Consider the following 15,763-nt stretch of genomic DNA (forward strand, 5'->3'; position numbering starts at 1 on the left):
AGATAGAGAGCTGAAATTTTGTACATATATTTCTAGGCCCCTAAAGTAACTTTTTAGGTTAGCAGAAGATTGAAATTCGATAAAGGGTATTTTCATGAAAAGATCTAATGTTTATCCTATTATATAAAGGGCTTTTTTTTTGAAGCTTAAGATATCAAAACTAATGTACCAATTGAATTCTCTATTTAAGGTATGCTTTGTACATGTCCTGTGATGGTTTTGGGCTATTTTACTTTAAAATTTACGTCCTGGGATGGTTTTAAGCTATTTATCTAGCCCCTCTCTGTCCTTAAGAGTCCCTAGAAAGTAGGGGCGAAGACACTAGTTTTTTTATTAAGAAAAACTTAAAGAACACATCCATCTATTGTAGTAAATTGAAAGTCAACAATATCCTATCTAATTCCAATACTTTATCAAAGTTTAAATTCAAATTAATTATTGATTAGAATATTGGGAACTTGGCTCATTTTTGTGTGAAACATTGACATTTGGAAAGTTGTAACCTGTATGAGTTGTATTTAGATGAGGGAGGGATGGATTTAGTTCTGTTTTGACAACACTACGGAATACAATGACAATTCTGAAATAACTTCAAAGGTAATATTCACTGATATTAATTAGATTATAGAGCATAATAGGTTTTGGAAGGGAATAGGTATAAAAAAATGAAAAGAGAAATATTTCATTTTTACAAGGTGGAGGACCACTTTACTAGAATCAGGGGCAGTCCGTCTCATCAACAATTCTTCAATAATTCTTCAACAATTCTTGGAAAATCACCAAACCTACCACGGTAATCGTCAGCTGATATAGCAAAAAGAAAGATGCAACTACTTCTATTATGTACTATTATTTATTTCAGACAGTATAAATCATAAGCTATCACCAAACCTTGTTAGCTTAGAATTTTAGAATTGCCGTCTGCTGGTGGAATCAAAACAAAGATTTCTTACTAAAGAATTTAGAATTAGGGAGATTAAAAAAATATTTTTAAAAACTTCTTAAAATTAAAATCTTTAAATTTTTTTCTTATCCAAAATATTTGTAACTGTTTAAAATCAAAAACAAAATATTTCAAAAATTTTTTAATCCTAAACATTTTCAAGCACTTTGTTTAACCCCCTGAAGTAGGTTAACGCAAAAGTTTCAAAATGATTCAATAACTAAATAATATCTCACTTTATGAATCTATAAAAAATGAAATAGGACAAATTCAATCAAAACAATTTGGATCTTTAAAGAAAAATTGAAAATAATTAGAAAATAATCAAACTTATGCCTAAAGCTCAAAATTAAATTCATTTTTCATTATTTATCAAACAAGGATGACAACATCTATGAGATCAAAGCTCTGATACGATAGGACAAATGGACATGAACACTTATAGAATATCAGAACTGAATAATCAGAAGTTAAATGTATAAGAGTCGAAGCAAAATTGTTAGTAAACTTTGTTGAAAAACTGCTTAATACAGGATAATGTTTATGGACATACTCACATTTCTAGGACTTGATTATAGAGTTGCTTCGCTTATAATATTGTACTTTGTTGTCCCAGGAAACAGTTTACCAAATCAATAGGATAATTAGATCACATAAAAATTTGTTATTAAAAAGTAAAAAAATCAACATAATGTTTAAAATGGACATATGGACATTCTGGTAACAATTATAGAGTTGCTACGCTCTCTAAATTGTATCTAACTACTACAGGAATCACATGCAAAGTTTTAAAACAATAGGACAATTCTAATATGCCGCCCTTTTGATCGTTTTCAATTTGTTTTACATTAATGATAGGGAAAGGGGGGACTCTGTGCTCTACAAGGCACTTTGGGGGAAATTACCCATATCTTAAATGATTCAAATGTTTGTAAGTTGTAATATTCGGAGAAGATTAGAAGTTTTTAGGTTTGATTATTGCAGTACTTATTAAATCATGATTTCAGGGAAGCTTTTTTATTTTACTTCCCTAATTCGCCACTTTCCTCCAACGTGTTTAGCCATTAGAGACAAGAAGTTGCCAAGAAAGTCAAAATTAAACTACTACAAATATTATAAAATGTATGATTGTGAAAATTCATAGCTATGTAGTTCAGAATTTTAATGCTAGGTGTCGTAAAAACCTTTTTTGAATTAAAATATGTATATGAGATAAATTTCTAAATAATCTTAAATATTTTTCAAAGTATCACAGCTATTCACTCTTTAGGATTTTTATAAATTTATTCACTCTTTAACATATAATTTACGAGTAGTTTATGATTTAGATAAAATACCTAAATATTGTTAAAAAGCTTAATTTCTGCCCATACATCTTTAAACTGGACGTGTAGGCAAACTCTGTCTATCCTTTTGGCATGGCTTTTAGTAAACAAAGCAAAAAGTGTTAAAATAATGCTTGAGTTTCTTATCAAATTCTGCCAAAAGTTGCTTTATCTCATCATCAAGTTTAAACTGGAAATCTAAGAAATCAGCTCTAAAGCATTGTTTGCCAGAATAGCCTTCCCTTGTCCCTGACTAGAATGGACTTGTTTCTGGCCACTAAACCTTCTCTTTATTTGAACTATATACCTATTAACATAAATAACCTAATTTTAAAAAATCAAATGGATGTTTAGTAAAGTGTCAAGCCCTAGAAAAATGTTGATAAAATTTTTGCAACCAGTAAAAATGTGGTTTTTTAAATCTGCAAAAAGACCTGAAATTTATTGAATCAGAAATATGGCTTCATGGTGCCTTGAGGAAAGGCCTTGAGGAATAAATCAGGAACTTTTGTCCGTTTTAAAATATCTCGTGCCTAGCCACATAAATGACTAAAGAAAACACCATTTTTTAGGGTTTATTGAGAATTGTCAAATTTGTATAGGTTTTTTTTGAGGTTTTCACAGGCTAGGAACGAGATAATTTTGAAACAGAGAAAAGTTTCTGATTTTTCCAGGGCGGGACACTTTGATGATTAGAGATAGTGTAACCATAATGTTTTACTAATCCTTAGCTGAGTACCTAGTATCAACTATTGTTCTTGTTTAGAATAATGTTTGGCGGGGGATGTTTAACACTGGCATTCCTGGTGGCTTTTACTTCAGCTCAGGTAAACCATCGGAATTCAGAGGTGGGTTCTTAACAAATCTAGCATTGCTGAATCGGCAATATTAGCCAGATCACTAATTTTTTTTTTGTACAAATTAATCTATAAATTTAAAGAAAAGTGTTCTAAAATCATTGAAGGGTTTGTAAACATAAAATTTTATTCAATTTATTTATATTCTTAATGCGATTTTGGAGGATTTAAAAAAAAAAAACAATTTTGGTAATGCAGCGATTCTATTTTTTTAAGGAGAATCCACCTCAGTATTGTAGTAAAATGTTACTGGCAATGTATTTTCTTGAAATATGCAATATCCCAATACTTTGCTTCTACATACATAATTCACTGTGTCCTTACTCACACTCATAACGAACCACACTGCTCTATTTATTTTAAATTTTGGAGAGAAATAACATATTTCTATCACATGCAGTGTGCTCTAACGCATTTTTATTGTTTGTGGTCCAAATAAAATATTGAAATTAAAAAATATATATATTTAAGGAGGTAGTACGTCCCTTCTTGCCAGGTGAGCTGCGCTACTCCCACCTACCCAACAACACTGATCTGCACATTGGCGTCCTTGTTGATCAAGAATGGGCAGAACAGCATGGTCTAATCATTGAAGACTTAGAGCAGGTTAAGCTTATTTAGCCCTCATTTTTATGACAAGATCGAACTTGTTACAACTTCTCTTATAATATATATTATTTATTATCGCACCATATTATAGAGACAGCTATCCACGGATATCAAAATAAAAAATTGTAGGTAAGCATAAAAAGTTTTGTTAGACACAACGAGCTGAATCACGGGCTAACAAAACTCTGTAACACGTTGTTTTATATGCATTTTCAGTATAGCTGAAAACCGGTTATAATCCAGTGGAAATTACATAATAGTATTTAGGCAAAATAAAACAAACTTTTTCAATATTTTCAGCTTATAAAAACAACAATAGAGGGAGCAGATGAAAATTTTCTTGTTCTTGGCCAAACTACCCTTCATTTCAGGTAAAAGCAAAATTGGATCATGGAAAGAAAACCAAGTAACAGGTTTCGTCGTATTTTCACAGTAGCTTTTGATAGGTTAAATTGGGTCAGGTAAATGTTAGGATTTGGAAATAGACCCCGAAGGGGCTATAACTAGAAGTAAAGCTTCTGTGAAAATACGACGAAACCCGCTATTTCGTTTTCTTTCCATGATCCAGAAAATTATTTTCCATATTTCTCAAATAACAAGTTTATAAATAAATACAAAGGTTTCTTCAATTATCTATTACATAGGAGCTCTACTGCAAGCGTCATACATCTGCGTTAATATTTCTGAGTAATGACAAAGAAGAGAAATAAAACTTAAGATTAATTAATAAGATTATCTAATGATAATATTCTATAATTCTTCTCAGAACCTATAGGAACTTTATAAGCAGATTAAACATTAGAGTAGAATTAACTTAGATTAGAAACATAGCAAGACAATGAGAAAATATGTTTAATTGGAGCAAAATAAAATTATGATAACTGCCAACCTCCAGCCAGAGAGGAAGGGGACATTCGGCTGTTTATTTTACTAGTCCCCAATTTTTTATAATTTTCTTAGTATTGGCTCAACAACTTTGGGGACTTGTATTGAATTTTGATTGGTCTATTTATTAAGTTGAGTGTCCAAATGTTTCAACCACGAAATGTAATCTTCTTAAGGGGTAATTTTATGTTGCATCGCCAATTATTTTATCCCTTTATATCTCTTGGGGTTATCAATAAGAAAGAAGCTGTTGGAAAAATATATGTGCCGAAAATTACCTTTAGTTTAAAACTCATACCTATACATAAGAAATACACAATCACAAAAACCTCACAATATAAAACAAATACTAATTTTTTAGAACCGATATAAAGCTTGAGGACAATTATGGATCTGATTTGGATATTATTGTCTCGATGCTGGACTGTACAAAATCACATTCGCTCTCCAGGTAAAAAAAAAAGATGGAAGTTTTTAAATCAAAAAAAAAAAAACGGTGTCTTTTTGAAATGAAAAATTATACTGTCCTTTCGTGTAGAGACATACAAACCCAACAGAACATTTACAAATTGATCTAAAAAATCTAAAATCCGAAGAAAAATTTCATTTAGACAGACGCACATACATTATTCTATTTTGGACATGACAATGGCCGATAAATTGATATACATCCCCAACTATAATATACAAAATTACAATTAGTTGTTGGAACGTTTGGACATCAAAATTCAATTTAAGTCCCCAAAGTTCTTAAGCCACATAATAAGAAAATAATGGCCCAATGGATCCTCCCTCACTGAATTTAGTTACTGAATAGTGACGACCGTTGTAGAAGAGAAAGCATTAAGAAGAAATGTATAATTAGTTGGAATAAGTAAAAGCTATGTACCGAAGGCATAAAATCTTTCAAATATCTTACTTCACAGAAGAAAACAGAACATGTTTAAAATTTGATTAGGAGATTAGAAAATATACCCGTGATCCACCTGGCCATAACAGGAGTGGGGTGTAAGAGAATTACAAGGAAGAATGGATTATTGCTTCCCTACATCCAGGAAAATGGTCATTAAAATAATCTAATGGCTTTGTATTTAAGTACTATTGATTAGTGATAAATTGATATACATTACAAATGATGATACACAAAATTATTCATTCTGAAGATTACAATTACAATTAGTGGTTGAAATGTTTAATAACTCAACTTAAAGAACCAACCAATAAAAATTCAATGAAATTCTTATAAGTATTTAAGCCAACTAATAGGAAAACGTTATTAGTATTACAAAACTTTTAGGAATAATGTAATAACCGGCCCAGTGTCTCTTTCTCCCTGACTAGCGATACAGTAACATTTTAATACTAGATATAACAGTTTTCACAACTTATGAACATAAGTAGTCTTGTTTTATCTAAACTTGTATTTTAAAATGTCCATATCCCCACAGGATAAAGATGCAGTTGTTCAAATCCTAACAGATCTCAGGAATATAAATATAATTGTTTTTTTTCCCATAAAAATGCATTATTTTGCATAATTTGCAAAATCTGTCGGGCCTTTCAAAAACGTTCTAATTTTGAAATATATTGAAAATAACAATGGGCACATTTTTTTTGGCCTAATCCCTCTCCCCTACCTAATTTTCAATTTCTTTAAAAATAAGGTTATCAGCTCCCGATGCAATTTTTTGGGGCTCTGTGTATTAATTAATAAAAAGGCATTTAGACCATACAAAAATATTTTCTGTGAGGCAATTATATCAATCCTTGAAACTGCAGGCATTCGAACACCATCCACTGGAAATCCTACATCCTGATGCACGATGAAACAGTGGATACAATGCTTAGCCAGCATGTCTATGATTCTTTATCACAGGAATGATTTATATCACATGGTCTGCATTCTGAAAACATTTAAAGTGTTATTTCCAATTAAGGTAGTCAATGAGATTGGATTTAAACGAACTACCAAAATTGTAATTCATGAATGATATAATTATACAAACAGGATGCAGCAGTAACTACTTACAGCATTGACGAAAAGCAAGGTAGTATTAATTGATATAATTATACAAACAGGATGCAGTAGTAACTACTTACAGCATTGACGAAAAGCAAGGTAGTATAAATTGATATAATTATACAAACAGGATGCAGCAGTAACTACTTACAGCATTGACGAAAAGCAAGGTAGTATAAATTGATATAATTATACAAACAGGATGCAGCAGTAACTACTTACAGCATTGACGAAAAGCAAGGTAGTATTAATTGATATAATTATACAAACAGGATGCAGCAGTAACTACTTACACCATTGACAAAAAGCAAGGTAGTATTAATTGATATAATTATACAAACAGGATGCAGCAGTAACTACTTACACCATTGACAAAAAGCAAGGTAGTATTAATTGATATAATTATACAAACAGGATGCAGCAGTAACTACTTACACCATTGACAAAAAGCAAGGTAGTATTAATTGATATAATTATACAAACAGGATGCAGCAGTAACTACTTACACCATTGACAAAAAGCAAGGTAGTATTAATTGATATAATTATACAAACAGGATGCAGCAGTAACTACTTACACCATTGACAAAAAGCAAGGTAGAAAAAATACAACAATCAATACCTGTAAAATTACTCAGGGATATAGGGATGGGGCAATGAATCTAAAATTACTGTACTTAATACATTGTTTTACTTGTAACTTTAAATAAAACTTTGAAGTTTGAAAACAGTTTAATCTAACTTAAAGCATGTAACTACTAAAAAAGTACCTATATATCAATATTAGCCCATACCTAGATTATATTTGGAATGACAAATTATTTTTTTTTATTCTTATTTCCACTATGGGTAATGGAGGAGGTCTCCACTTCCCCAAGGTCACCCTGGCAAACTGAGGGGTTTAAAAGTATTACCTATATGCCTTATTTAGAGATTATACTTATATTTAGAAACGGAAGTAGGACTTGAGAAGATTTTTAGGAGTATGCCAGCCTTAGACCTGGGCAACAGATTCCTAGTCATTTGCAGCAAGAACAAGGTAAAATTATTGAACATGGTTCATTGTAAAATAATGAATTAATTTATTCTATATTATCAATTTCATGTCCTTTTAATGGTTGCAAAATTATTTTTTTTGTAGGTTATGGACATCATGAAGACTGCCAACAGTCAACACCTGTTCAAGCACAACACCCAGTGGATCTTCCTGATCACAGACACCCACAGCATGGACTTTGACCTCTCTGAGTTCTTTAGCATGGGAAAGGATGGTTTCAATGTGGGATTTATATTTAATGCCAGTCTTCAACAAGCTACGAAAGACTGCTCTAGGTAAAATTCAAATATTGTTACTTGAATCTCATCTTTTTATTGTTGTTGAAAAGTCAGCAAAATTCTTTCATTCAAGCTAATTTAAAAAAAACAGAGTGTTAATTTATGAAAGGTACATATATTGCATTAGGCCTATTTTCAGAACTAAATAAATAAATGTCCTATCAGGATCATCTAATGTATCTTTTCTTTGTTACCGTGTTCTAGTTAATTTCATAAAATCAAATTAAACCTGATTTGTCTCAAATTACCCTCATTTAATCCCTCATATCTGCATTCTTCTTCATAATATTTAGGGGTGTAACCTGTCTGATAGAAGAGACACTAACTGAAGTGGTAGCAAAGTATGAAAAAACATTAGAGGAAGAGCTTGAAATCTTTGAAGAGGTGGCTCTTGAAGAGTGGGAAATAATAATGCCTAGTAAAGAAGACAGGACAATGTCTGTAATCCACAAGATTGTCCTGGAAAAGGAGAACTCTCCTGGAAAATGCACTGCTTGCACAAAATGGATGATGGAAGCAATTGAGATTAAAGAATCTCAACGTGTCAACCAGCTTGAGGTTGGCAGCTGGACTGTAGATTTAGGCAAGGATCTAAACAAATAAACCAAGCTGTATAATGCAACATACATTTGATAGTTTATGCTATTACACTGTAACAAATTGACTCCCTATCTAAACCCATTTATTGTTCATTAATGAAGTTATTTTTCATTTCAATGATATCAGTAATAAAAGCAAAGGGGGGGGGGGAAATGTGGTGACTCGTCACACGACATACCAGCAATTTTGTTTTGGGTGCTACTCCCTTAGTTTTAGAGATAATTGGGTGAAATCTTTTTGGTTGTTTCACTAATTACCCTAAGTTTTGGTATCTTTCAAAAAAAACGGCTGCGGGACCGCCGCTCCCGCCGTTCGCCGCCGTTTTCCGCCGCCACCAAAAAAAAAATTTTATTGCATTTCTCGCCGAATTGGGCAATCAGGGAGTCATTTGAGACCATGTTATTTTTTTCAAAAATTTTTGCCCTTACAAGCAACCCTGAGGGGGGACTTTTTTCAAATTCTCGTTTATCCAGGTTTATCTTAAATTCAGTGCTACTCCTGTGCTTTTGAAGATATTGAAACAAAATCTTTTTAGGTTGGTAATTAAACAAATATTTTGATTATGAAAACGGCGGCGGGAATTTTTTTTATTGTTTTCTTAATTCAAATATTTTTTACTTACCAACCTAAAAAGATTTGTTTCAATATCTTCAAAATCACAGGAGAAGTACTGTATTTAAGATATACCTTGAAAAACAAGAATTTGAAAAAAATGACTAAGTCCCCCCGCAGGGTTGCTGGTAGGGGCAAAATTTTTTGAAAAAAATAACATGGTCTCAAATGACTCCAAATTGCCCAACTCGGCGAGCTAGAAATGCAATAAAAAAAATTTTTTGGTGGCGGCGGAAAACGGCGGCGGACGGCGGGAGCGGCGGTCCCGCAGCCGTTTTTTTTGAAAGATACAAAAACTTAGGATAATTAGTGACACAATCAAAAAGATTTCACCCAATTATCTCTAAAACTAAGGGAGTAGCACCCAAAATAAAATTGCTGGTATGTCGTGTGACGAGTCACCACATTTCCCCCCCCCCCCCCCTTATTTCTGTTTCATTAATCTTATCTTTCAATTAATCGGGTTTTATTTTCCTTGTATATAGGCTTGATGTTCAAAGATGACCTTCTCCCACATGTGACTGGAGGTTTCCGCGGAAGGTCAATTCCTGTTGGATCCATGCATTATCCTCCATGGATGATATTTAACCGTAACAATCGTGGTCAGGTTGTCAAATATTCAGGATTAATCTTTGCCCTATTGGATGAAGTTGCTAAGAAATTAAACTTTACCTATGTTGTTAAAGAACCAAGCGATGGGCTGTGGGGAGATAGAAAGAGTGGAGAATGGAATGGATTAATCAAACAGGTCATTGACAAAGAGGTAATGTTATCTGCTGCTGCTCTGTCTGTCTCAAAAGAAAGATTGTCTGTAGTTAACTTTTCAGATACAGTTGACATGCAACCCTATACATTCATCTACAGAAGACCAACTGAACTGTCAAGATACCTACTGTTTATAGACCCTTTTACCCCAATGGTGTGGCTTTATATTGCTGCCATGACATTGCTTATTGGCCCAATTTTCTGGTCTATCCACAGATACAGCTACTACTACAAATACCATGATGAGATTAACAAATATGGACTCTTCCAACTACAGAACTGTATGTGGTACTGTTATGGTGCTCTGCTCCAACAAGGTGGTAACATCCTACCCATGGCCGATTCTGGCAGGATATTAATTGGTTTCTGGTGGCTGTTTGTCATGGTAGTGGTCACAACTTACTCTGGTAACCTTGTTGCTTTCCTGACATTCCCTCAAGTAGAATACCCTCTCAACACTCTGTCACAGCTCCTTGAAAAGGGAGCTGAAGAAGGTGTAACATGGGGACTATTGTCTGATTCTGTAATTGAATCCTATTTCCGTGACTCTAATGAACCCAAGTTTATGGAGATAGGTAAACATGCACAGAAACATGAGGAACCTGGAACTGATCCTAATGGCATGCTACTACAGAAGATTAAGTATGAAGACCATGTTTACATAGGAAAGATATATAAAAATAGTTGATAAGCATGGTTAATAATTTAATTTAGAAATTTTAAAATAAATTAGGACAATTCCAAATGTAAGTGATTATCAAGCAACAAGATTATTAATATTAAATGATTTATTAATGATGCACTAATATAGAAAATATTTATTGACTTATTGATACTTATCAATAAAGACATTTAATCTATTTTATGTAAATGTGGTATTGTAAACACAAAATATTATACTGGACACAGGCAAATCTAATTTATGGAATAGTTGCACAAAATATACTTATAGATTTTGAAAAAAAAAGATATTATGTTCAATTCTAAATATATCTCTTCTATGACTATAGAGTTTAAATCAAAGCTAGAAATGATGATGAAAGAACAATACAACATCACCAGACAATGTGATTATGCTCTAGGTAAATATCTTGATTTTATCTTTGTTATATGCATATTAAGTTATTAAGGACAAGCGGCTACGTCCCTAGAGGCCTCTAGTGGCACTTTGAATGTTTTTTTGTTCAAATCTCTATGATACCTCTTTATGTTGCGTTGGAAGTCTCCAGACGAGAAAAAATTTTTTTCTCGATTTTTTGTGGTTTCTCTTAAGAGGGTGGTAGTACCATCCCCCCAAATATTTATAAAACTTCCCGGGAACTTTGAGAAGCCACCCTGTTAAGTAGAACCCGATCGGTTCAGCAGTTAGCGAGATCATTCGGTACACACAAACAGACGGACATCCTTTTACTTAATTATAAGGATAAGCAACAACATAGACAGACATAGAATTGTGTAAAGATTCAATTTCAATATTAAGGAAGAGTTAACTTTATACTTGTAATCTATGGACAAAACGCTCATAGTTAATTGTAGAGATTATATTCAGTTGATATAAAAAGAATATAAGGGGGGGGGGGGGGTTTAATGCAACCATCTCGTAATCAGTGAGCAAATGGCACTTAGAATTCGAATTTCCATCTGAAATTTTGCATGAGTAATCCTTGGTAGGTCTATTTTCCCTAAATCGAACAAAAAGTTGGAAAAGTAACGGCTAACGGCTGGCGGCTCAGCTGTTTTGTCATTTTTTTGATATCTATATTGCAAATTAGTCACGAAACCTCTCTCAACATAATACTCTTTTCTACTCCAAAACGCTATCAAACGGTTCTACACGGTAGCTGTTGGTACTAGAAGTTTTAAAAATGGTTATTGCTATCATTTAACATGAATTAAACCAAAAATATGTTTTAAAAAGTTGATTCCTACGTAATTGATGATGGATTTACCCTGAAAATAGGCTAAAAACGGCTGAACAGCTGAGCCGCTAGCCGTTACTTTTCCAACTTTTTGTTCGATTTAGGGAAAATAGACCTACCAAGGATTACTCATGCAAAAGTTCAGATCGAAATTCGAATTCTAAGTGTCCTTTGCTCACTGATTACGAGATGGTTGCATTAAAAAACCCCTCCTTACTTAACCTTTTAAAAAGTGACCTTTGATACTTGACCGTCACCGACTTAAACTTAATAATACTTCACTAAAAATTTCAGCAATTCCCCGAAGGGTTACAGACGGGCGTGAATTATAGAGCAGCTTTGCTATTAAACAAACATGTTTTTTTTTTATTTCATAGGAAGTGAAGAATTTTTCTTTGAACGTGTGGCGCTGGCTTTCCCCAAAGACTCACCATGGATAGAACATTTCAACATTGAAATCAAAAGAATTCTACAGGCAAACATATCCTTGTTTTTTGTCTCTTAAGATCTCACAAACCTATGAACCGATTGAGTTCTTCATTCTGGGAAGCTTATAGGTCCCATGATGGTTTTAGGCAATGATATTAACATATTAAGCTCGGAGATTGTTTTAAGCATGTTTCTGCCCCTCCCTCTCCAACAATTACAACTTCGAAACTGATTAATAACCACTGGTTTAGAATCGGTTCTCAGCCACACTGAAAAATCATGTGTATTATTGTATTATGGACAATTTTCTGCTAATATTGAGATAAAAATCATAAAATTAAAATATAATTTGTGTTATTTTTTTCATCTTAATATCCGCGGAAAGCTGTCAATAATTCGATGCGGTATGTAACTATAATTGTTTAGGCTGGCCTAACGGAAAAATTCAAGCAGGACTTTTGGCCATCAGAGGATGAATGTTCGGCGTCTGCCCGCGGCGGGACCGGAACAACCGCCGTTGTCTCCGTTCTTGACATGCAGGGCTCATTCTATATTCTTTTCTTTGGTATCACAATCGCCTTGGTCATCCTGTTCTTCGAGGTGATCACTCGGAAGAAGGTTGTCAGTAGGGATCCATCCATCATTAAGCCCTACACTCCTTAAATATGAATTTTAAGACTAATGACAGGGAAGTATATTCTGAAATCAATGACAGTGCCTGACATAAAGGATAGTTCCATGAAGAAGATTCTTAACTGTTCTGAAATAAAAACTGTCTTTAGCAATATGGCAGAACTTATCTTTTATATTACCAAATTAAACACCACACTCTTAAATGGTCCTCAATGGAACTACCCCTTTGAACAGCCTATATTATAACTGTCATATTATATCTTATCAGAGTAAAAATCCCAGTCTATCTTTAAACTAAGTATAATTTAAATAATGTGATATTTGTTTATTGTAATTACATTCCTTATCTACATGAGTTTTATATTATAATGTTTGATGTATATATAATAGATATTTATGATATGCTATATATAATATCATTTTGTTTAGCCAAGGAGGGGGGGGGGGGGGGGGCTAAAGTGACACTTTTTGAAACCATAACTATAAGTCATAGGAACTCAACTAAATAAAGAGAATTACAGCTCTGAGATTAAGCATAGCAGTTGCTTTATTGAGGTACAATATGGAACTGTGAAGAAAATGGGGGCGGAACCGCCGCTCTCGCCGAAAAACCGCCGTTTACTACCGAATTTTTTTTTCATAAAAATTTCCGTAATATTTTCATTTATCAGTGTCACGTGAAAATATAAGGGAAATTTTCATGAGAAAAAGTTTCTCAGATTGAGAACTGTTTAATCCGGCGAAAAAAGACAAAAATGTTGGCGGGAAATGGCAATTTTCGTCGGGAGTGGCGGTTCTGCTGCCGTTTCTTCACAGTTCTATATTGTATTTTCCCAGGGATAAGGGATAGGAAACCTGGCCATAAATTAGGTCTCGGCCTGGTTTTGAAAGGGATCATGCAACTTTTACCATTTGCCTAATTTAATGACCTTACTGGCGGACGGCTCATATTGGCTACCGCTCTAAACCAAGTGTTCTGTGATTGGTTGATACAAAACAAGCCCAAATCACAGATGGCGGAAATTTTAGAAGCAGACAATTCTGGAAAAAATAATGATTTTGTCTGCTACGAAAAAATAAATATAAATGGTGTTAGATCACATTAGTTTAATTATTAAATCTGCTTAGAGTTAAACATTAAAAAAGGGCCACATAGAAAAAACAAAAATAACGGGATTATTTTTTTGGAAAGAAGGTAGCTACGAATTTTCATTTGGTAGTTTATAAATTAGATGTTGTATTTTGAATTTTAAAAATTTAGTACGGAGTTGATACAACACCTTCACCCTAATTTTTGTACAATACAACACAGTACAGATATATCATTACATTATATCCAGTATAGTATCCAAAGAACTTGATAGAATGTTACCCAAGTGCATATTTATTTATTTATTTTGAATTTTAATTAGCAATGAAATTTTCAAATAAAATTTTTACTCATTAATAAAAATGCAAATAATACAAACTAAAATCTGTCTGAGGGAAACCCAACGATAGCTTTCTGACAGTTCAAATTACCAAAGTAAAAGATAAAAAATTTTGGGAGAGAAAAAACTTCTTTTTAACAAAAGCCATTAATATATAGGTTTATAAAAAGTTATGTTTTTTACTTTAAACTAGCTACCTGAATTTGATTCTATACTTTATCTACACACACACACAGCTTTTTCATTAGCATTTTATACGAACCACTGCGCTATCCCAAAACTGGTTTATTAGGCTAGAAATAGGCCTAGGCTTGAAATAGGCCTGAAATAATATTTTCCTACGTTTCCCATCCCTTATCCCTGTATTTGCCATGTCAAATCTTAGAGCTGTAATTTATTTAGTCCATTATCTTGACATTTATTGATATTTAATTTCTAGTGGCGATTTATCTTAGGATGGTGAGCTCCCCAAACTTGATATAAACCTTCCCAAGGCCTATGAGACATTACATAGAAAGAAATTTTTCGGTACACATAGATCCTGGTACAGGATATCAAGACGCCTTTCTAAGCTTATCCGCTGCTAAAATGTGGAAGATTCCTAGACCATTAATATTTTAAATACTGGTGAATAATTCAATTTGATATGTATGGTTGGCTCTATATAGAGCCGTTTTTCTTAGTCGTTGGGCAAATACAAATAAATTAGGCACGTTCTCCACGGATTCTCCTGGCGAGCTGGATGTCCTTGGGCATGATGGTAACTCTCTTGGCGTGGATGGCGCACAGGTTGGTGTCCTCAAAGAGACCAACCAGGTAGGCCTCGCTAGCCTCCTGCAGAGCCATGACAGCGCTGGACTGGAATCTGAGGTCAGTCTTGAAGTCCTGGGCGATTTCTCTGACCAGACGCTGGAAGGGCAGCTTGCGGATCAGAAGCTCAGTGGATTTCTGGTAACGTCTGATCTCACGGAGAGCAACGGTACCGGGCCTATATCTGTGGGGTTTCTTTACTCCACCGGTGGCGGGGGCAGATTTTCTGGCAGCCTTGGTGGCCAGCTGTTTGCGGGGAGCTTTTCCTCCGGTAGATTTACGGGCAGTTTGCTTGGTACGAGCCATGATGAATGCTGATATTCAACTTAGCTTAGAAAATTTTCCGTTTATTATTTATAGTTAAAAACACAGTCATATAAAATGGTGTAGAGGAATGAAATACAACATAAAAGAGAAGGCAATTTGATGTATAGGGATGAGATATCTTCCAAATAAGGGGGTTAAAACTTATACAGGGGTGGGAAATGGGGTAGAGGTGATAAAGAATGTGGGGGGAACTCAGTTGGAAGTGGCGTCTATAGGTTGATTTTGTTTGGGTGCAGTGCAGGGGTTAAAAGGGAAAACATGCCGT

The 15,763-nt window shown here is 33.7% G+C and overlaps 2 protein-coding genes across 2 annotated transcripts; one reads left to right on the top strand and one right to left on the bottom strand.

Annotated features, from left to right (window-relative positions):
• Positions 1-504: 504 nt before the first annotated feature.
• Ir93a (Ionotropic receptor 93a) lies at positions 505-13,339 on the top strand. Its single transcript, XM_080152473.1, has 16 exons — positions 505-597; positions 3,035-3,095; positions 3,597-3,731; positions 4,035-4,105; positions 4,981-5,070; positions 5,578-5,681; positions 6,075-6,102; positions 6,396-6,491; positions 6,766-6,809; positions 7,589-7,677; positions 7,780-7,970; positions 8,267-8,556; positions 9,671-10,611; positions 10,957-11,032; positions 12,247-12,344; positions 12,725-13,339. The coding sequence occupies exons 2-16, from the start codon at positions 3,039-3,041 to the stop codon at positions 12,959-12,961; spliced, it is 2,547 nt and encodes an 848-aa protein (XP_080008599.1). The 5' UTR covers positions 505-597; positions 3,035-3,038; the 3' UTR covers positions 12,962-13,339.
• A 1,620-nt stretch (positions 13,340-14,959) lies between these two features.
• LOC145315074 (histone H3) lies at positions 14,960-15,483 on the bottom strand. Its single transcript, XM_080155114.1, has one exon. The coding sequence runs from the start codon at positions 15,475-15,477 to the stop codon at positions 15,067-15,069; it is 411 nt and encodes a 136-aa protein (XP_080011240.1). The 5' UTR covers positions 15,478-15,483; the 3' UTR covers positions 14,960-15,066.
• Between the last annotated feature and the right edge of the window lie 280 nt (positions 15,484-15,763).

Source organism: Acartia tonsa, chromosome 3, assembly GCF_053477335.1.
Source record: "Acartia tonsa isolate MP-2025a chromosome 3, ASM5347733v1, whole genome shotgun sequence".
Classification (NCBI taxonomy): domain Eukaryota; kingdom Metazoa; phylum Arthropoda; class Copepoda; order Calanoida; family Acartiidae; genus Acartia; species Acartia tonsa.

Excerpts from the sequence above, each read along its gene's own strand:
- Ir93a (XM_080152473.1), top strand. The coding sequence starts at position 3,039 with ATGTTTGGCGGGGGATGTTTAACACTGGCATTCCTGGTGGCTTTTACT. Across the intron at positions 6,103-6,395 it reads GTTCAAATCCTAACAGATCT|CAGGCATTCGAACACCATCC; the intron begins CAGGAATATAAA and ends TCCTTGAAACTG. Across the intron at positions 12,345-12,724 it reads AAATCAAAAGAATTCTACAG|GCTGGCCTAACGGAAAAATT; the intron begins GCAAACATATCC and ends ATAATTGTTTAG.
- LOC145315074 (XM_080155114.1), bottom strand. The coding sequence starts at position 15,477 with ATGGCTCGTACCAAGCAAACTGCCCGTAAATCTACCGGAGGAAAAGCT.